The sequence below is a fragment of the Gobius niger genome (genome assembly GCF_951799975.1).
Source record: "Gobius niger genome assembly, chromosome: 11".
Taxonomy (NCBI): Eukaryota; Metazoa; Chordata; class Actinopteri; order Gobiiformes; family Gobiidae; genus Gobius; species Gobius niger.
Window position 1 is genome coordinate 4,654,058 of NC_136862.1, and position 21,547 is coordinate 4,675,604.

At 43.3% G+C, this 21,547-nt stretch overlaps 1 protein-coding gene across 1 annotated transcript; it reads left to right on the plus strand.

Annotated features, from left to right (window-relative positions):
- Positions 1 to 1,344: 1,344 nt before the first annotated feature.
- On the plus strand, positions 1,345 to 4,516 carry LOC306970650 (interferon-induced protein 44-like; the record flags this gene model as incomplete). Its single annotated transcript, XM_079566679.1, has 6 exons — positions 1,345 to 1,358; positions 1,637 to 1,841; positions 1,905 to 2,063; positions 2,854 to 3,022; positions 3,102 to 3,202; positions 4,352 to 4,516. 6 exons carry the CDS (start codon positions 1,345 to 1,347, stop codon positions 4,514 to 4,516), a joined length of 813 nt encoding a protein of 270 aa, XP_079422805.1.
- Between the last annotated feature and the right edge of the window lie 17,031 nt (positions 4,517 to 21,547).

Consider the following 21,547-nt stretch of genomic DNA (forward strand, 5'->3'; position numbering starts at 1 on the left):
AGATGCGTACTGTGATAAAATATGGTAAGAATCTTTGTAGTTCAAATTATTACAAATCTACAAAAAAGCATGTCTGTTGACTTGTCCAAACCCACTGTGTTCCTGTTGTTGCAGTCGAAGTCCCCGCTCGTCCTCGTGAGTCCATTTAACTGTACATGGCTAAACGTGTTTGGATTAAATTGCAGAAATTCATAATGCTTTCTTTTCTGTTGCTCAAAGCTCCACCCACTCCAAGTAAGTATTTCTTATTTAATGCCAAAAAGTGAGTGTTACATACTATAAAACAAAGACGTTTTGTCAAATAATTATTCTATTGAGAAAAGCACTAATAGATTTTGTAGATGTGATCAAGGTTCCTGACAGATAATTGATAAGAATTTAAATGAGCAATTAAATCAATTAACTTTAAGCAAACCTGGATCTATACTTGGATACAATGGTTTGCGATGGGGTCTTTAACAAGTGGCTTTCTGAACGGGGAAATTAAAAGTACATGTTTCTTTAACAAACACAGAACATTTCTAGTCTGTATTTCAGGAACACTTGGTAAATAAAGGTAAAGTGTTACCAAGCAAAATCAAATGGTGTCTCAAAATGTGATGCTGAAAGACAAAGCCTCTGTTTCTTTCTTAGCTACGGTCAGGTTTGGGTCATGACATAAACATGACAAAATCTCACAATGAGTAATGTGTTGTTGATGTCCCCATGGAGGAAGGTCCCCACTGGGAGGTAACTTCACCTGCAGCTCAATTCTTGTCGTATTGGTTGTTTTCATTTTCTAGAACGTGATGATGTGGCGGCAGGAGCCAGTTGTTCCTATTAACTACAATACGCTTTCACAAGTAGTATCTAAAATGAACACTTATGAATTACAAAAATGATCATTAATATCTTGGTCTCGGTCCATGATATCTTTGGACAACAGCAAAAAGCTCCTCTCAAACAAAATAATTGTGCCTGCCCCCTGCCTGTATATATATTATGCGCCTTTAGAACGCTGTGATGTCACCTGAAACCCAGCATTTTGTGAATCCATTATCTGGTGTTCATGGTATTCAATTATTTTAACAGTGCAGCAGTGACCTAAAACTCAAGATGCTGCTATAGGCTTACAAGCTTAAAACAAAAAAATGTCATGCCTTTGCTTGTGTTGTTGTTTGCTTATACACATGTTTCTGCTCAGACAGCTGCTATGTGTGTTTTGTATCAGCCAATATATGTTTGGAACAGATTCAATCAACAAAATGTCTGTTGGGTGAAGAGCTCAAAGTAGGGCAGCAACCTAACGAAAACGGGAACTAACAGGTGACTTTCATCTCTTTAGTGTTTGATGAACCATGGAGGATGATCCGCTGGGAGTGAGTACTTACATTACTCAAGTTCATTCAACTCTACTTTATGTAGCCACAAAAATGAACACAAGTGTGACTCTGCTGTGAGATTATGTTAATGTCATGTCCTGTTCGTCATTTTATTTCCCTAAATCACACTATCAAATGTGTAATTTTTATGTTTTAATGACAAGTCCATGCCCATTTCATGCTTTGGAGTCCACCGAGAGAGCAGAATGAACCGCACCTTTCCAAATCCTCTGGGTATAAACCTTTATTCAACTTAAATCTGAAATCTTTCCCAGGAATTACGAAAACCTTCTGAAGGAAGTGACGGAGTACAAACCTGAGGACGACTCAGTGCAACATCTTCGTTTTCTTCTGTATGGTCCAGTTGGAGCCGGCAAGTCCAGCTTCATCAACTCCGTGACCAGTGCTCTGGTCGGCAGGATGGCCATTCCAGCCGCTGTTAACACCAGTGAATCAGCCACAAAGAGCTTCACTGTCCAGGTTCCCATGTTCATCTTACCTTCAGCTGTTTTACCCCAGGACTGACCTCTTCCTCTGTTTTAGTACAAAACCCATCGGATCAAAAAGGGCCGTGGGAAAGACAAGACTTACTATCCCTTTGTCTTCAATGACATCATGGGGCTGGAGGGTGGAGACGATGTGGGGGTTCGAGCTGAGGACATCAAACTGGCCATGAGGGGACACGTAAAGGAGGGATACAAGGTATTTCAACCTTTAAATAGTCTGCACCTGTTGGTAATGGGGTTTCTTTTGGAAAACCTAACATTTTGCAAATGTGAGTTTTGTCCTCATTAAAGCCTGTTTGAGTCCTAACACTTGACCTCAGAATTTCTGAAAAAGTGGTCCAATCTAGACAAAAATCCAGTAGTTTTCAGGTTGGATAAGGTAGTTGAGGTCACTGGTGAAATACTTGCCTGTCCAGCCATCCACTCCAGCTTTTTGTAAATTAACCGCTAGTTAGTGATGCTTCATCTTCTCTAGGAGGATTTTCTTGTTATTGATTTCTCCTACGTTTCAATCTTAACAGACTTGTTATTGACTCCTTGTTTCCTTTTTTGTGGTAAAAACAGTGTAGAACCTTTACATTTATCTCCGCTCTTTTGGTCGATGCCATTAACTTCCTTGTTTACAAAATCCGCCGCATGCTGCGTGTGTCATACCCGGCTTTGATTCATATAATTGTCAATCACGGCCATCAGGAATTTGAAGAAATCACCCCCGACCCCAGACTGAATAAGAAATGTCAGGCCAGGTGAATGGAGAGTCATGGAGAGAGAAAGGTTGGGAACCACTGCTCTGGAACATCTTATGACATACGCCAAATTACTCTGGGCACATTGCAAAGCCACAGCTGGAAGATTTCACACAGCGGCCCTTGTCAGCGTCAAACTCTTGTCTACAGCCTGCGTTTAGAATCACGAGATCAGTTCCTACAGTGTGTCTCCAGACCTCACTGTCCATCTGTGATTTTGTATTTGATTTTGTATTTCAGTTCAACCCTGTGTCGTCATTGTCTGAAACTGACCCCCATTACAACCCAGAGCCCAAGGCTGATGAGAAGGTGCATGTGCTGGTCTGTCTGCTGAACGCCAACACCTCCGACATCGACGCCTCGGTGATCGAGAAGATGAAGGAGATCCGAGAGGCTGCCCGAGATCTGGGTACACCACACATCGAAATCTGTCACACATTATTCATTATAGAGTCAATCAAGTGAGTCGAGTGAGTTTGTGTCTTCAGGAATCCCGCAGGTGGCGATCGGAACTCACATTGACGGAATGTGTGATAAAATTGAAGAGGACGTCAGGAATGTCTACAAGAGCAAAGGCCTGAAGGAGAAGGTGGGTTTGATGCTGTACTATAACTTCCATCATTATTTGAAAGGTCAAATTTTATATGAAGATCTATATTTAGTTAATAACATCGTAATATTGTTTGTTCATTCTAATCATACCTGCCATATATTGAATCTGTCTCCCTGATGAGCGTTTTCTCCTCAATTATACTGAAACTGTTATGTCTCTGGTCTGTTTTACACGAGTTGGCCTAAACATCTAAAATCTGATGACTGTTTACACAAGTGCGTTCTGTCTCCGTCACATCTTTGGCTCTGCTCCAGGAATATTGCAACAAATCTATGTTTTAATGATGCTGTGGTGGCTTTGGGATCCGTTCATTTCAAAGAGCCGTTCAAAAGACTGGCTCTTTTTAATACACATTTTGATTAACCCCAGCTAGAGAAGCACGATAGAAGGCACTTTTAAACATTTTTTAAATCATCTAAAATTGCAATGGGAGTGATATTCACGCTTTGAAAAACGTGTTTGTGAATCAAATGTAATCTAAAGAGGCTGTATCTGTCACTGGTATGACCCGCTCCGTTGTTGGGCTGATTCTTGTGTTCGTTCGGGGGAGTTCTGGGTCAAATTGATTGAAACAGAAGAGCTTAAGATCTGGTTCGAACCGTTCACCATAAAGAAGACCTTAAAGAGTCGGTCAGTCATGAACGTCACATCACAATCACATCGTCAATATCAGCACAAACACTGGTCAACACTGTTATGGAGTCTGAAGTATGGACTCTTTGCACCCTCTGCTGGTGGTTTGTGTTCTTGCATGGCACAATTATGAAATAGATCATAGCAATGAAGAATTCAAAGCAAAAAAGTCCAGCCTTCTGAATAAGAAAATGTCCTAAAATGGCGTCCATAACAATTAGGAAAAAAGTGACTGAAACACGTTCATTGACAACTCGAGGGCTCAAATCATTTTATACCATTGTAGAATTTATTGTATGGAAAATTAATAATGCTGTTCCTGCTTTTATTGAGAAGTAAAGCTGTTTTCTTTGCATAATGGTAAAATATAGAAGTAGTAGTAGTTGCTGACAAAGTTGCACAGATGTGTAATGAAGGCAGTTTGAGCACTACAATGATCAGTCTGGTGTGAGGAATAGAAATAAATAACAGAGTCATTGTTTTTGTGTGCAGATGGTGGAGTTCAGTTCTGCAGTGGGGGTCCCTCTGAACTGTATCATGGCTGTGAAGAATTACTGTGAGGGCGACATGGACAAAAACACAGACATGGACACACTGATCCTGACCGCGCTCAGACACATGATCAACTTTGGAGACGACTTCATCGAAGAGATGTGACACTTACGGTGACTGCAGCTGAATTTTTTAAAATACATTTTGAATAACTACATGCTATAAACAAATATGTACACCAATGGTGCAATAAAAAGAAGATGTGTTTCATTTTAATCGTTGTCCATGTGCGCCCCCTAGAGGATAATGCATAGAAAAGCATAAAAGTCAATGCACTGAATATATTTATTATTTTGTAAAATAAACAAGAATTACAGAAGAAAAATAATTATAGAATACATCAGTACAGAGAAATCCCTGGAATATATTTGTGATTGATATGTTTGTTTTTATAAGTAATAACAAAAAGCTTAGCATTATTTTGCAAATACCCCCAAAGAAACCTAACAAACAGCATGATTGGATGAAGAACAGGTCCAATTTTGGTGGCAAGCATTAGCATCAGAGAGCCCATAAGTTTATTGCTTACTGATTTATGCCATTGGATCTGGCAACAAATGGCATAAAAACTAAAACTTTCACATCATCTGAATAATCTGAAACTCTGTAATAATCGAATAAAATATAAATAAACTATACAGTAGTTCCGTGTAAGACTTGGAAAAATATTATCTCATATCTAGGGACACACAAATCATTTGAAAGAGTTCTACATACAATACTTTGCAATGTTTGTTTACAGCAGTCAGCAATGTTGTTGAATTTGGAAGTTATTAGATTTTTTTTTTGCAAAACAGCTTGTTCCACTGCTGTGTCACTAGTGAAAACATCTCACAAACTGAAGTGTCAGAATATTCTTGTAAATGTGATAACTTGAGTAGATTTTTATCTTAATTCTCTATTGGTTTATTGTATCCAATGTGCATCTATTCTCAGAGTCGATCTTGAGCTCTATTGGTGTGGACCTGTTCATTAATTATTCATTTAATCTTCACATGCCCCAATCCATACTGCAGCTGAACTGGTCACAGCCTCAGGATGGTTGGCACTGTCTCCTGGTTCTTGGGACAGTGGGGCAGTTTGTTCTGGGACTGGCGGAGCAGCACCTGAGAAAATCAAAAAACAGTTTTACAATCACATGGCTAAATCATTGTATTACGAGGTTTTCCGTCTTTTAATATTTTATCGCACAGAGGATAAGTCAGTTACAAGATGGTTCATCACATGTGCACTGGACAAGACGAGAAAAGTTTTAGCTTTTTAAATTTTTAACAATTTGGGCTTTTCCTAATAGCATTTCTACCAATGGAATTCTTTTAACATAATTAGGCCTACGTTTATGCAAAGTATACAAGTTTTTTTTCTCCTTCACTCAATTCACTTTGTTATACATTTGCTCAAGTAGCCTATCACATCTTGGAAATATACACTCAAATTGATTTACTCTAGATATCTTACAAAACAGTAACGCTTCTTACCTCAGTTGAGGTCATGCTTGCAAATCTCTAAATTGACCAGGATTTCTGGTGCTCGTACAGCCTGTGCGCCTCATGCACAGCTTATCATTGAGGCTGCAGTTATGCGTTTGGCCTGAGGGGGCAATCACGAGTACAAAACTGACAAACTCCACATAGTCCCTGTTGTGACAAGTTTAGTTATAAAAAAAAACCCAAAAAACTCTTTCTCAACCTCCGCGGGCGGTCTCTTTTTCCTCCAAGCTCGGGTCCTCTACCAGAGGCCTGGGAGCTTGAGAGTTCTGCGCAGTATCTTTGCTGTTCCTAGAACTGCACTTTTCTGGACCGAGATGTCTGATGTATTTCCTGGGATCTGCTGGAGCCACTCCTCCAGTTTGGGCACCACTGATGCCTTCAACCTCCAGGTTTTCTCCAGCTCTTCTCTGAGCCCCTGGTATTTCTCTGGTTTCTTGTGTTCCTTTTTCCTGATGTTGAAGGAAAAAGGAACACAAGAAACTAGAGAAATATACAGTATATATATATATATGTAGGTTTTTTTTTTTAGATTTAGATATAGATATACAGTATATTAGGGTGCATCAAACCCCCCCAAGTGAAAATATTTTCATGGCTATTTAAAAGAAATGTTCTATCTCCTGTAAAAATACACTGTGTAAAATAATTGGAGATTTGAATAAATTCTACCGGGTCCACATTGGCCATGAAAATCTGAAATAACAGCAATATTCGAAACTACGTATAAACTACTGCAAGCACTAATGCTTTCATTTCCCCAGAACTTTAAGTGGTTAACAGTGGTTATGTCACTCTTCTGCACTTTCAGTTGCCCAGAAATATATACTTTCCCAGAAGTATATTATTTCTTGATGTATTGTTCTCTAACTTGACATAGGGTGACAAAATGGCAAAAGCAGCTAAAGAAACAAGGACTACTCATACATCTGCTGCTGTATTTGGTCTTGGAACTGGCATAACAGAGAAAGATAAAGGAATTACAGGCTGCAGGCCAACCAATGAACAAGTCATAAGATGTTACATGTTTCATCGACGTGAAGGATCAGAGCAGGGTACAGCATCCAACAGAACACAAAGGGACAATGCAAAGATTGTTCTGAACAAGCTGTTGTCAGAAAATTGTAGAACTGGTTGAAAAGAATGCTACAATTAGAGAAATACCAGTAGACCGCCGCTCATATCACGGTGTACTGGCTAAGCTGAAAGATGTGGAAAATGATCTGCAGAGGACGTTTCCTTTGTGGACTAGAGATGCAGATAAAGTTATGAAACACCACATTTCTTCAGTCAATGCAAACTGACAGAGGTGCCTCATTTGGAGATCAGGCAACGGGGCGACAGTGGCGCAGATGGTAGAGTAGGTCGTCTCATGATCGGAAGGTCGGGGGTTCGAATCCCACCTCCTGAAAGTGCACATTGTTGTGTCCTTAGGCAAGACACTTCACCCACATTGCCCCCAGTGAAAGGAAAAAAGAATCGAGAACACTAAAACAAAGGACATTTCAAGAGAAGACTGTGTGAAACTGTCCAGATGAGGATGCCAATAGCGAAGATCTGGCCATTCCTCGCGGGGAAAAACACAGCATCAAGTAGCTCATCCTGGAACAGTGGCCTTCATTCCACATGACATTCTGAAAAGTTGGTTTCATTAGTTACAAGAATGAAGTTATCACCAGCTGAGCAGGCGGCATACACTCAGGGGTTTTGAGGAGTCTGGGGTGACAACAGCTAGATTGCTGTTTCATATGCAACTGCAGACAGATCAAGATGTAAAGTGGGAGGGTCTGGATCCCTCACTGCAGTGAGGGAAGAGTGATAACGTTGCTTCACTTCACTGGGATTCAAAACTTATGGGTACTTTGACAGACAAGAATGTGAATGAAAAGCGGCTGACTGTAGCTGTAGGTGATGCACATGAAATCAAGCTACTTGGAGTTCCAGTGAGAAAATCATGGAACTACTGAAATTATGGCACTGTGAGTGCCATAATTCAAGTGTATCAATGGTGTTTGACACAACTGCCTCCGACAGGCCATGTGACTGCTGCTTGTGTTGGTCTCCAATAGGCATTAGGAAGGCCGTTACTTTGAGCAGCATGTCGACATCATGTTGGTGAGGTGATGCTAACACAAATATTCACCGACCTGAAGATAGAAGCTTCTAAATCACCTGAAGTGTCCGTGTTCAGCAAGTTCAGAAAACACTTTGATAGTGTACGCCATATCAGCAATTTCCATATTTTCAATCTCGATGCGTAGATGTTCATCAAAATTAATGAAATTTTGACCAAATTATTTTATCATGAGGTTGAACATTTTTATTATATAGCCATAAGAATATAAAAACAGTTGGGTTTGATGCACCCTAATATACAGTATATACAACATATATAGACAACATATCTTCAGCTTTTTCCAGATCCAGACCCTCGAAATGAAAGGAGTACAAGGGTATGGTAAAACCAAGCTAGCATTGGACAAGAGCTGGAAGAAGTTTATTGTTGGACCTTTTAAATGAAGCAAGTACTTACTCTGATGAAGCTTCTCGGACGTTGCCATGTCCTCAGGATCCACTAGCTAAAATATTAAAGGACAGAGTTGGTTATCACTTTTTTCAGTACAACAATGACAAACCTGATACAGTAAACTCACACTCTGTGATGAAGTACTATGTGATGTGGACAGACCTGAGGATTCACCTAAAAGTCAGAATGAAGTCAGAATGTGAGGAAGTGTTGAGAATTAAGGTAATGTAAGGTTGTAATGTAAGACATTACACCCCGTCACGCTAATAAGCCGCTTGAGTTTTTTCAGTGAAAACGTGCTGAATATCGCCAACAATCATCCTGCTCATCCTGCACGTGAAAGCGTGTGCAAGTGTGCGCATCAGTGTCAGTGCAGTTGCAGCCCGCACCTCATGACATAACATATTTTTTGTTTATTTGTATCATTATGATATAACAGGACAAAGATAATAACTCTGAAAAAATAATTCTGATATTGCAAAAAAAAACACATACAAAACAAAGAAACAACAAACAACTCGTGTTTGTGACGTCGCTCAGTATGGTACACCGCTCAGTATGGCACACCGAGGCCCCATCCTGGAGCCAGGTCTGGGGTTGGGGCTTGAATGCGAGCGTCTGGTGGTCGGGCCTCCGCCCCGGGGGCCCAGCCCGAAAGGACAACGTGGGCCCGCCCTCCTGTGGACCCACGTTGTGCACCCACAGAGGGATCCATACGGGTCGGGTGCAGAGAGGACTGGGTGGCAGTCAAAGGCAGGTGCCTCGACGACCTGGTCCGCATGCGCAGCTTCTGGCGTTCGGGACATGGAACGCACTTCGCTGGGGGGGAAGGAGCCTGAGCTTGTGCGGGAGGTTGTGAGATACCGGCTGGATATACACTGCTCACAAAAACTTAGGGCACACTCAAAAAACACAATGTATCTCCAAGTCAGTCAAATTTCTGGGATATCAGTCTGTCCAGTTAGGAAGCCACGCTTATTGTGAATCAATTTCACTTGGTGTTGTGGAAATTAAACAGACACAGGTGGAAATGAGAGGCAATTATCAAGATCACTCCAAAAGAGGAATGGTTTTGCAGGTGGTGACCACAGACCATTTCCCTGTCTTCATCCTTTGTACCGTATTTTTGGAACACTTTTGCATTTGTCCAGTGTTCTCACCACTAGAGGGATCATGAGGAGGCATCTGCAACCCACAGAAGTTGCTCAGGGAGTGATGCTCATCCAAAATGGCACGTCCATTCGTGCTGTGGCAAGAAGGTTTGCTGTGTCTCCCAGCGCAGTGTCCAGAGCATGGAGGAGATACCAGGAGACAGGCCAGTACACCAGGAGACCTGGGGGGGGCGACCGAGGTCAATAACCCAGCAGCAGGACCGCTATCTGCTCATTTGTGCACGAGAAACAGGAGAAGCACTGCCCGAGCCCTACAAAATGACCTCCAGAGGGCCACAAATGTGCATGTTGGTCCTCAAACGGTCATTAACCGACTCCATGAGGGGGGTATGAGGGCCCGACGTCCACAAGTTGGGCCGGTGCTTACTGCCCAACACCGTGCAGCCCGATTGGCATTTGCTCGAGAACACAGCGATTGGCAGATTGGCCAATGGTGCCCTGTGCTCTTCACGGATGAGAGCAGGTTCACCCTGAGCACATGTGACAGACGTGACAGAGTCTGGAGACGCCCTGGAGAACGTTCTGCTGCTGCAACATCATCCAGCATGACCGGTTTGGTGGTGGGTCAGTGATGGTCTGGGGAGGCATTTCATTGGAGGGCCACACAGCCCTCCATGTGCGAGCCAGAGGTTCCCTGACTGGCATTGGGGACCGGGATGAGATCCTCAGACCTATTGTAAGACCATATGCTGGTGCTGTGGGCCCTGGGTTCCTTCTGATGCCTGATAATGCCAGGCCACATGTGGCAAGAGTGTGTCAGCAGGTCCTGCATGATGAAGGTATTGATGTTATGGACTGGCCTGCCCGTTCCCCAGACTTAAATCCAATAGAGCACATCTGGGACATCATGTCTCGGTCCATCCATCAACGCCACGTCGCACCACAGACTGTCCAGGAGCTGACTGATGCTCTAATCCAGGTCTGGGAGGAGATCCCTCTGGAGGACATCCGTGGTCTCATCAGGAGCATGCCCAGGTGTTGTAGGGAGTGCATTCAGGCACGTGGAGGCCACACACACTACTGAGGATGATACAGACTCGTTTGGAGAAATTTCTACAGAATTTGGATAAACCAGTGACCTGATTTGTCACTTTGATTTTGACTATAATTTTGGACCAGACCTCCAGGGGCTGAGAATTTGATTTTCATTCATCATTCTTATGTTATTTTGTTCTCAACACATTGCCCTACACTATGAATAAAGATGTTCATCCGAAAAATCGAATTGATTGACATCAAGGATGTGTTTTTTGAGTGTGCCCTAAGTTTTTGTGAGCAGTGTAGTTGGGCTCACCTCCACGCACAGCTTGGGTTCCGGATCCCAACTCCTGGAGAGAGGCTGGACTCTCCATTTTTCTGGAGTTGCCCGCGGGGAGAGACGGTGGGCTGGGGTGGGTTTGCTCATAGCCCCTCCAGCTCAGCCGTCACGTGTTGGAGTTCACCTCGGGGAACGAGAGGGTCGCGTCCCTACGCCTTCGGGTCGGGGACAGGTCTCTCACCGTTGTCTCGGCCTACGGGCCCAACATCGTTACAGAGTACCCGGCCTTCTTGGACTCCCTGGGAGTGGTGCTCGATTGTGCTGCGACTGGGGACTCCATTGTTCTACTGGGGGACTTCAACGCCCACGTGGGTAACGACAGTGAGACCTGGGAGGGGGTGATTGGGAAGAACGGCCTCCCCGATCTGAACCCGAGTGGTGTTCTGTTATTGGACTTCTGTGCTAGTCGCAGTTTGCCCATAACGAACACCATGTTCAAGCACAAGGGTGTCCATAAGTGCACGTGGCACCAGGACACCCTAGGCAGGAGGTCGATGATCGACTTTGTAGTTGTGTCGTCTGACCTCCGGCCGCGTGTCTCGGACACTCGGGTGAAGAGAGGGGCTGAGCTGTCAACCGAACACCACTAGGTGGTTAGCTGGATCCGCTGGCAGGGGAGGAAGCCGGTCAGACCTGGCAGGCCCAAGCGTGTTGTGAGGGTCTGCTGGGAACGTCTGGCGGATCCCTCTGTCGGCGGGGTCTTCAACTCCCACCTCCGGAAGAGCTTCACCCAGATTCCGAGGGAGGCTGGGGACATGGAGTCCGAGTGGACCCTGTTCTCCTCCTCCTTGCCCGAACCTGGTGGTGGCACCCAGGCCAAGCGTGCTGCAACTCGGGCGGTCACAGAGGCAAAAACTCGGGTCTGAGAGGAGTTCAGAGGAGCCATGGAGGAGGAATATCGATCGGCCTTGAAGTGATTCTGACAAACCATCCGGCGCCATGGGGGGGGAAGTGCTTCACCAACACTGTTTACAGTGCGGGTGGGGGGCTGCTGACCTCGACTGGGGATGTTGTCGGGCGGTGGAGGGAGTACTTCGAGGACCTCCTCAATCCCACCGTCACGCCTTCCGATGAGGAAGCAGAGGCTGGGGACTCGGAGGGGGGCTCGCCCTTCACCCAAGCTAAAGTCACTGTGGTGGTTAGAAAGCTCCTCTGTGGCAAGGCTCCGGAGGTGGATGAGATTCGTCCTGAGAACCTAAAGTCTCTGGATGGGGCCGGAGGGTGTCCTGTTTGGGAGCCTCAGGATCTCATCTCTGCTGTTTGCAGACGATGTTGTTCTGTTGGTTTCAACAAATCAGGACCTTCAGCTGCTCTGGGGCGCAGAGAGTGAAGAGGGAGCTTAGTCGGGGGGGAAAGCTCTCGATTTACCAATCGATCTACGTTCCCACCCTCACCTATGGTCATGAGATTTGGGTCATGACCGAAAGGACAAAATCGCAGATACAAACGGCCAAAATGAGTTTCCTTCGCAGGGTGGCTGGGCACACCCTTTGAGATCGGGTGAGGAGCTCAATTACCCGAGAAGAGCTCGGAGTAGAGTCGCTGCTCCTTCATGTCGAAAGGAGCCAGCTGAGGAGGCTAGGGAATCTGTTAGATGCTTCCTGGTCACCTGGACACCGGGAGGTGCTCCAGGCATGTCCTAGTGGGACAAGGCCTCACGGGAAGGGAAGGGAAGTCTGGCCATCTCTGCTGAGACTGCTGCCCCCACGACCTGGCTCCAGATAAAGCGGAACAAAATGGATGGAACAACTGGTATTACAATCTAATAGGTACTATTATTGATGTCTCATGAAGGTTTTGTTATAGAGGCTGTTAGAGGCTTATGTTTGTTTTTACATAGTCACAGGGATGTAAATGCCAAGATGATGAGGGGAGTGGTATCATATGTGTGAATTTGGGGGTTATTTGTCTTGTGGTACTAGAATTCATAAATGTGGCCAATAGCAAACCTTTATTGGCATTATCACTGGAGCATAAAATCAGCAGAGCTCATAAATAAGTGTATTTAACCGTGCAAAACTTCTCCATCTCAAGCGTTAGCACTGAAAGATATTCATTGTTGGCCCTTTTAAATAAAGCAACTACTTACTCTGATGAAGCTCCTCGGACCTCATCTTTTCCTCAGAATCAACTTGCTAAAATATTAAAGGACAGTGTTTGTAAACATTTTTTCAATGCAACAATGATAAAACCTAAGAGAGTAAACTCACACTCTGTGATGAAGTACTGTGTGGTGTGGACACACCTGAAGATTCACCTAAAATGAACATGAAGTCAGAATATGAGGAAGTGTTGAAAATAGCAGTTTTGCTGTAACTTTAAACAATCCACTTGGTTTGTTTAATGCTGTTGCTATGTCCAAATCAAGTAAATACAATTATTACTCTCTACAAAGCCTGATCTTCCTTTCAGGCTGCAATGCAAACTACCAGTTTCTTAGAAACAGACAAAAAATAGAGCACTTGGACTTTACAGTACTAGTCTAAATATGAGAAAATAAGCTTTGGACATGTGCCCTTGGGCTTTAAAACCCAGAAAAACTTTTTTTGTGCAAAAATAGACAGTAATACAGTGAACAGACACGGGATAGGTTCAGGACAAATCAGGATGTCTGTTTCTCAAACTTTCATCACACGGCTGTGGTCAGCTAGAGCTAATTTTGTTACAGGGTTCTGATCATATCTAAGAAGTGTACCCTTTAAGTGTGTACCCTGATAAAAAGTTTTGTTTATTTGAGCAGTTTACACTTTCTAATTTACAAAATTAAACATCACACAGTTATAGATGCTCAATGAAGCAAGAATGCTTATGAGCCTCTACCCCAATAGTTGATGAATGGTTGGTAATATCTTATGCAATAGCAGCCCCTCAAAATCCATGTACTCTTTGGGGTCTCCATTAGTCCATTATTAGAATTAAGAACGATAAAGAATCTCTTTTTCAATGGAGTCCTGGCCCAAGAGGGGAACCTATTGTACATATTAGTGTTAGGGGAAACCGGAGTACCCGTGGGGAGCTTGATCCTTTACTTTTGAAATGTCTGTTCCTCATTTTGCAAACTGGGAAGGGCTTTCTGGTTAAAGAGGGGAGGAATTTGATTGTTTACTTTCAAATTCTAGTCTATCTCTCCTATCTTTGCAAACTTACAGACTATCACTTTAATTAATGTTTTGCATGTCTCTTCCCTCTGTTTCTTACCCATACTGTGATCCTTCGTGGGCTCAAGGCTCTGTCCTCTCTGTCCGATGCTGTTGAACTGGTCAAACAGGCTCTGGAGGGTCTGCAGAGCCTCCTGGTTCCTGGGACACGGCAGCAGTCCATTCTGGGTTTTGTGATACAACACACGCACTTCCTGCTTTATACAGGGATAGTGCTCTCTCCAGCAGGTTTTGTCCAGGTACAGGTTTTGATCAAAAGTGTGATGCATCAGGACCAACACCACTGGTTTACCTTCAGCTGTAGGAACACATCATGCAAGATGTAGTAATGACGAAAATGAAATAAACAACTTCAAAGTTACCTGTTTAACTGGATGAAATAAATTGCACTTTGTTGTGTCATTTAATGCTCCACAGATAGATACAATTTATCATTTTACTTTTTATAAAAGAAAATATAAGAGTTAAATAAAGTATTTCACTTCCCCGTGTCCATGCGCAACTGGTCATTAGAAACAATCAACGTAGAAACCTGGTATCTTTTTGACTGCTGCATCCACATCCGCACCGATTCGTGACAGGATTGGACAGAAGAGGAGGATGACATCACACTGCTGTGGGTCATCTGTAGGCGTGACCCGAGTCCCCTGAGTGTTCAGCTGGTCCAGGATCTGCATGTGCGCCTTGTAGGTCTGAGCTGTGATGAGTGGGAACACCTTCACTGGCTTTATCACTGCAGCTCGAGGCTCTGGTCCGTGGGCATGAATAAAAAGCAGGGAAAATGAGAAACGTTAGATGCCGGTCAATGTATTCCCCTTTAAACGTGCTTGAAAAAAACTCAAGGTATTTAGCAGGAATAGAGGTGAGGTGAGACCCATCATGTGGACAGTTATGTGTTGTAGATGGAGGAAAGATGTCTGCGAGCTCTGCTGCAGTCTTTAAGCACATGGGATACTATGGAGCCCTAGAAGTGACAACACACTGTCCAGTATCATTGCTTTCCTAGAGTTAGCACTGCAGCACATGCCTCACCTTAGAAGTGACTGTGACAGGAGGCAGCACAGGATCTTTGTTTTTCTGGTCAAAGCGTAATAATAATAATAATAAAAATAACAATAATAATAATAATAATAATAATAATAATAATAATAATAATAATAATAATAATGCATCATATTATATAGTCTTCTCTGGACAGCCATAGACGCTTTTCATTGCCTTATACATTCACTCCATGCTTGTAGCCACAGCTGCCCCGGTGACTGACTAAAATGATGCTGCCACACACGACTCACTCTGACACTCGTGACTGAAGGACATCAACACTGTCAACATTATATATTTAAAAAGCATTTTGCATACATATATATATGCGCCCTCTCACCTGGGAACTGGAGCTGTCGGGCATCCACAAAGGACAAGAAGAATGGTATCCAAATCTGTGAATTATCTACAAGAAAACAAGAAATTAGACCGAGCGATGGAGTAACATTTTATTCTGTAGCAGAGTATCCTTTGGTCTGTACTACAAAGTATTTGAGACCTTAGTATCCCTGTCATAGAAAGTGGTCCACCATGTGTCTGTATGTTGGTAGGAATGGGGTAAGTAAATTTACTTGTTGAGTCATGTTAAACTATAGTCTGAAAGGTTTTATCCCAGACGTTTTAGGAGTAGTTTTAATAGTAAGTACAATTATATATAAACATCATAAACCTACTCTTTGTAGCAGTAAAAGTGTTTAAATACTGTATCATAATTTGACAGCAAAACATTAATTTTATTAACAGTTTCATTATATTATGTTCCAAACATACTAATATAAGATTTTTCAGTTGTTTTTTCCCCCCTCACCTGGGCATTCGGGATTTTCTTGAAGATACCTCACTAAATACTGTAGGACTGGTCCAAAAGCATCAGGTTGTATTCTTTTCAAATTCAAGGCATCTAAAAAATAAATAAAGCAAAGCTCAAAAGAGTCAATTGTGCACAATATGTCCTCTAGAAATTGGAGTCCATTCCATGTATGACCACAGCAGGATTTTTTTAAATTTCTGGCAGTAAATCAGACCTGTTTCCAGTCTGTTCCCATCACGATGTAGAGCCACCATCATGATGCCATGCCCCCCCCTGTCAGAAACATGCTCTGATCTTCTGTAGGCCAAGTGAACCTCAAAACTTTACGTAAATCATGAATATAACTAATATGCATGCTAGTCTGAGTAGCCTGCCGGAGACATGGCGTGTTAGTCTGTGAAAATACCATGTGGCTCAGACATTACATTAACCAAAAATTGTAGGTCATTTACTGAATATTTTTTATGTTAGATGGAAAATTTTGTAGGCCGTCATTTTGACGGATTGAAAAAACAATCAAACTACTGAGGCAAGCTGCTCTCTCTGTGCACATCACTGTGGAGCACCACATGGTTTTGCTTTGCATTTCGCAGGGCAACTAAACAGCTTTTTGTTCCGCAATGGTTCTCACATCGGAGCTGAGATCATGGATTTGGATAAAAAAGCGGACGGAGAGAGGAGAGAGAGATTAAGTTTTTTACCTGGTTAAATAAAGGTTAAATAAAAATAAAAAAGAGAGAGAGAGAAGAGGAGTCTATCTATCTATCCATCCACCCACCCACCCACCCACCCACCCACCCACCCACGCACGCACGCACGCACGCACGCACGCACACACACACACACACACACACACACACACACACACACACACACACACACACACACACACACAAAAGAACTCTTCCTCACCCTCCGCGGGCGGTCTCTCTTTTTCCTCCTGCTCGGGTCCTCTACCAGAGGCCTGGGAGCTTGAGGGTTCTGCGCAGTATCTTTGCAGTTCCTAGAACTGCACTTTTCTGGACCGACATGTCTGATGTATTTCCTGGGATCTGCTGGAGCCACTCCTCCAGTTTGGGGGTCACTGCCCCGAGTGCCCCAACGACCACGGGCGCCACTGATGCCTTCACCCTCCAGGTTTTCTCCAGCTCTTCTCTGAGCCCCTGGTATTTCTCTAGTTTCTTGTGTTCCTTTTTCCTGATGTTACAATCACGTGGTATTACTATATACAACGGCTTCCTCTGCTGTTTGTCCACCACCACAATGTCCGGTTGGTTCTCTATTACCATCTGTATCTGTAAATCAATCCAGGCAAATCAGTCTCGGCTCCTTGCCGTTGGGGTCGGGCCCTGGCTTTCTCCGTATACTGCTCCTGTGGGGAGCTTTACAGGGGTATGGCTTTTCGAGACTGTCCTCCAACAGAAAACGACACAAGTGGTCGTTTGTCTTATCCCTTAATTACGACCATATAAGACGTTTACTAAAACAGCGCCCCCAAGCTCCCATTGAGGGTATGTACATTTACATTACATTTAACCCGATTCAGAAACGACTTTATTTTACGTAGTGTTTTGCGATGACGATTCCAAAACTCAAACGCAAAGAAATAAATCACAAACTTGCAAAATGAGCCCCCCATGCAATAAGTAAAGCCGTCCCAGGTCTTCAGCCCCGCCACACCTGTGGAGGAACTGAACGTCCAGAGGTGCCAAAGGCTCTCCAAGCGCGCTCTGCACTATTACGCATCACACCTCCCCAACCGCAGCAGCGGCGACTATTCACCATCCTCATCATTTATTATATTATATGTGTGAGCTATAGGTTATCGCCATTTTACTCACAACAACAGCGACACCAAAGCACAACTCACCATTGACGCCTTCGTTTCTTCTCCTCCATATGCGTCACTGCCAACTCCATAAACTCTCCTGTCCGCTTCCATCTCTGTCCTCAAACATCCTCGTGTCTCAGACTCCGTGTCTCCCGTACGTCCGGTTGTCCGGTGACCGCGGCGAGCCTCGGATCCGCCCCGGGTTCCAGTGCGTCTGATGCGAGGAAACACCTCTGTCACCCCGACAAAGTCTGGCCTCGGCTCCGCTGCTGTTCTCCACAAAGTCCTGCGTCTCTGTCAGAGTTCCTCTTGAAAACGTGCAGCCAAAAGTCCTGATCAAACTGAGCTCGTTCATTTCTCTGCAGTTTCGTAATTTAAAGATAAAACATTTATAACATTACAGCTGTGTTTAGCTCGCGGGTTTTTCCAACTAGATTTGACGGACACTCGCTCTGTCCAATGAAAACACGTGAATCAGCTCGAGGGCGTTTGGGCAGGTGAGCCTGCGCTCTGATTGGCTGAAGGGTCATCTACGTCATATCCAGTAATATTTGTTAATAATTATCATCATTATATTATAAACAATCTGAAATAAACTGTTGTAAAGCATTTCCTCTGATGCCTGTGATTTACATGGACTAAAGCAGGATTTAACCCTATAGCAAAAGGTGCACAGGAGGGAAGAAAAAAGAAAGGGGTTTATGTATTTGATTTGATTTATTTATTTGTACATTTCTTATTATCTACTACTTATGCATTTATATATTTACCGCAGCAATAACTATTCTTTCTGGGATCCATTTATTTATATTTTTAATTGTTATTTGAGTTTTTTACTTTTACTCAAGTAATATTATTTTGAAGTATCTGTACTCGAGTGTAGTTCTCTTTTTACTGAGTAAATCTGCAAGCGGCAAACTAAAGAAAACAATGAAAATGAATCAAAGCACAATGAATCTAAACCTGTATTAATTTTCTTGTGTCTTATCAAAATAATTGTGATTTATTTTTTTCTGGGGTATTTTTTTACACATATCAGAATTTTCAACATTGTTTTATGTTTTTTCTCTGCTTTATCAACACTAAACCTTAATTAGACAAACATTTACTCAGGGGTTATGATAAAATTAAGAAACAAAAACATAATTCTTATAGTTTTCATCATGGCACGTTTCATCTGGACCGTGAGGGTTCGCACATCCATGTGGTGCATGTGTGTGTTGGTTGATCATATGTGATGTCGGTGGAGCCACAGGAGGAGCCACAGGAGGAGCCACAGGAGGAGGAGCCACAGGAGGAGCCACAGCCACATGTGGATCACCAGTGTTAAGTCATGTAACATAAAAGTGAGTGTGGACATTTGACCATCTCAGTGTCGTACACTGGCTCACAAAGGAACCTAAAGAACTGGACGCAACTGGACTGTCCAGAACTCCATGAAGCACATCTGTCCCTGCAGCTGTTCATTAGATGTTTACATCATAGGGAATGATGATGATGTTCCTCTGCACAAAACAGATCAGAAATAATGCAACACCCTCATTACTATTTGATAAAGTCATGTTTACATTTCTATATTTTATTAAAACACACGTGACAGTCGTCTGTATGATTTACGGGCGGCACATGTGGCTGAGTGGTTAGTGCTCTGGCCTCACAGCAAGAGGGTCCTGGGTTAAATTCCCTTTCAGTGTGGAGATCACCTGCACCCCAACAAAAGATAAGATATGATAAGATAAGATAAACGTTATTAGCCCCAGAGGGGAATTTGTCTTTTTTCTTGGCGACAGAGCCGCTCATCTGCGCACACACAATCAGACATGACAAAACATTCACACTGAACACAAAGTGCCACATCTGCAGTGTCTCTATTACATTTGCTTTAAACATAAAACATGTGCATTAGGTGAATCCTCCAGCAGGTGATTCTGACCATCAGCCTGGCTCCACATCTGGAGATGGTCACCAGATGCTCCACGCTCCTGCACTGCCCACAGACAGCTCGCCTCAGTCGAAGGAGGGGCCAAATGCAGAGACACATTTTGTAATGACAAATAAATGATCTTAACCTTTAATCTGCATCATGTGTTTAGCCCATTATGTCATAGAAACACATATGGGTAGAATGATTATTATGACCAAGACATTTATTTTGAAAAGAAAAATAATAAAATGTGTAACATAGTTCATATAAATCACAGGCTTCAGAGGAATTGCTCTATAACAGTTTATTTCAGATTGTTTATAATATAATGATGATAATTATTAACAAATATTACTGGATATGACGTAGATGACTCTTCAGCCAATCAGAGCGCAGGCTCACCTGCCCAAACGCCCTCGAGCTGATTCACGTGTTTTCATTGGACGGAGCGCGTGTCCGTCAAATCTAGTTGGAAAAACCCGCGAGCTAAACACAGCTGTAATGTTTTATATTTTTATCCTTAAATGACGAAACTGTGGAGAAATGAACGAGCTCAGTTTGATCAGGACATTTGGCTGCACGTTTTCAAGAGGAACTCTGACAGAGATGCGGGACTTTGTGGAGAACAGCAGCGGAGCCGAGGCCAGACTTTGTCGGGGTGACAGAGGTGTTTCCTCGCATCAGACGCACTGGAACCCGGGGCGGATCCGAGGCTCGCCGCGGTCACCGGACAACCGGACGTACGGGAGACACGGAGTCTGAGACACGAGGATGTTTGAGGACAGAGATGGAAGTGACAGGAGAGTTTATGGAGTTGGCAGTGACGCATATGGAGGAGAAGAAACGAAGGCGTCAATGGTGAGTTGTGCTTTGGTGTCGCTGTTGTTGTGAGTAAAATGGCGATAACCTATAGCTCACACATATAATATAATAAATGATGAGGATGGTGAATAGTCGCCGCTGCTGCGGTTGGGGAGATGTGATGCGTAATAGCGCAGAGCGCGCTTGGAGAGCCTTTGGCACCTCTGGACGTTCAGTTCCTCCACAGGTGTGGCGGGGCTGAAGACCTGGGACGGCTTTACTTATTGCATGTGGGGCTCATTTTGCCAGTTTGTGATTTATTTCTTTGCGTTTTTGTTTTGGAATCGTCATCGCAAAACACTACGTAAAATAAAGTCGTTTCTGAATCGGGTTAAATGTAATGTAAATGTACATACCCTCAATGGGAGCTTGGGGGCGCTGTTTTAGTAAACGTCTTATATGGTCGTAATTAAGGGATAAGACAAACGACCACTTGTGTCGTATGGATTTGGAGGACTTGTTGGGCTTTTCTGAATGAGATGTAAATGAGCCCTATTGTCACTCGGAGCAGCAGAGAGAGGTTACTCGCATTTGACGTATTTTGAGTTCCTATATTGAAGTTGCAAAATCTTCTCCAAATATGATCACATTTCAATGTGTTTCAATGGAAACTCAAACGCAAACTCAACTCAAAATGCCCCCAAACCGAGTTGTGTCCTCACTTTCCGTGATGGGTCACAAATTTTCCACAACTTTAATTACGAGCCAGTGCACGGAACAGGCTTAACGAACAAAACACGTGCATTGCTAATGGTGACATAACATGATTTGCCAGCATGCATTAGTACAGCTAATGCCACATTATTATTATTATAAAGTCGGTGCACCGGGAAAATATGTAGGCGCACCACTTTAGAAATGTTTCAAAGTGTTCTACAAGATTCACTGCCAGTACTTATTTAATTAAAATTAAATATTGCTTTCCTAAGTCATACATGTTACACAATAATATTATGTTTAATTATGTCTATATTCAACAGCTTAAATACCTGAGAAAATAAAC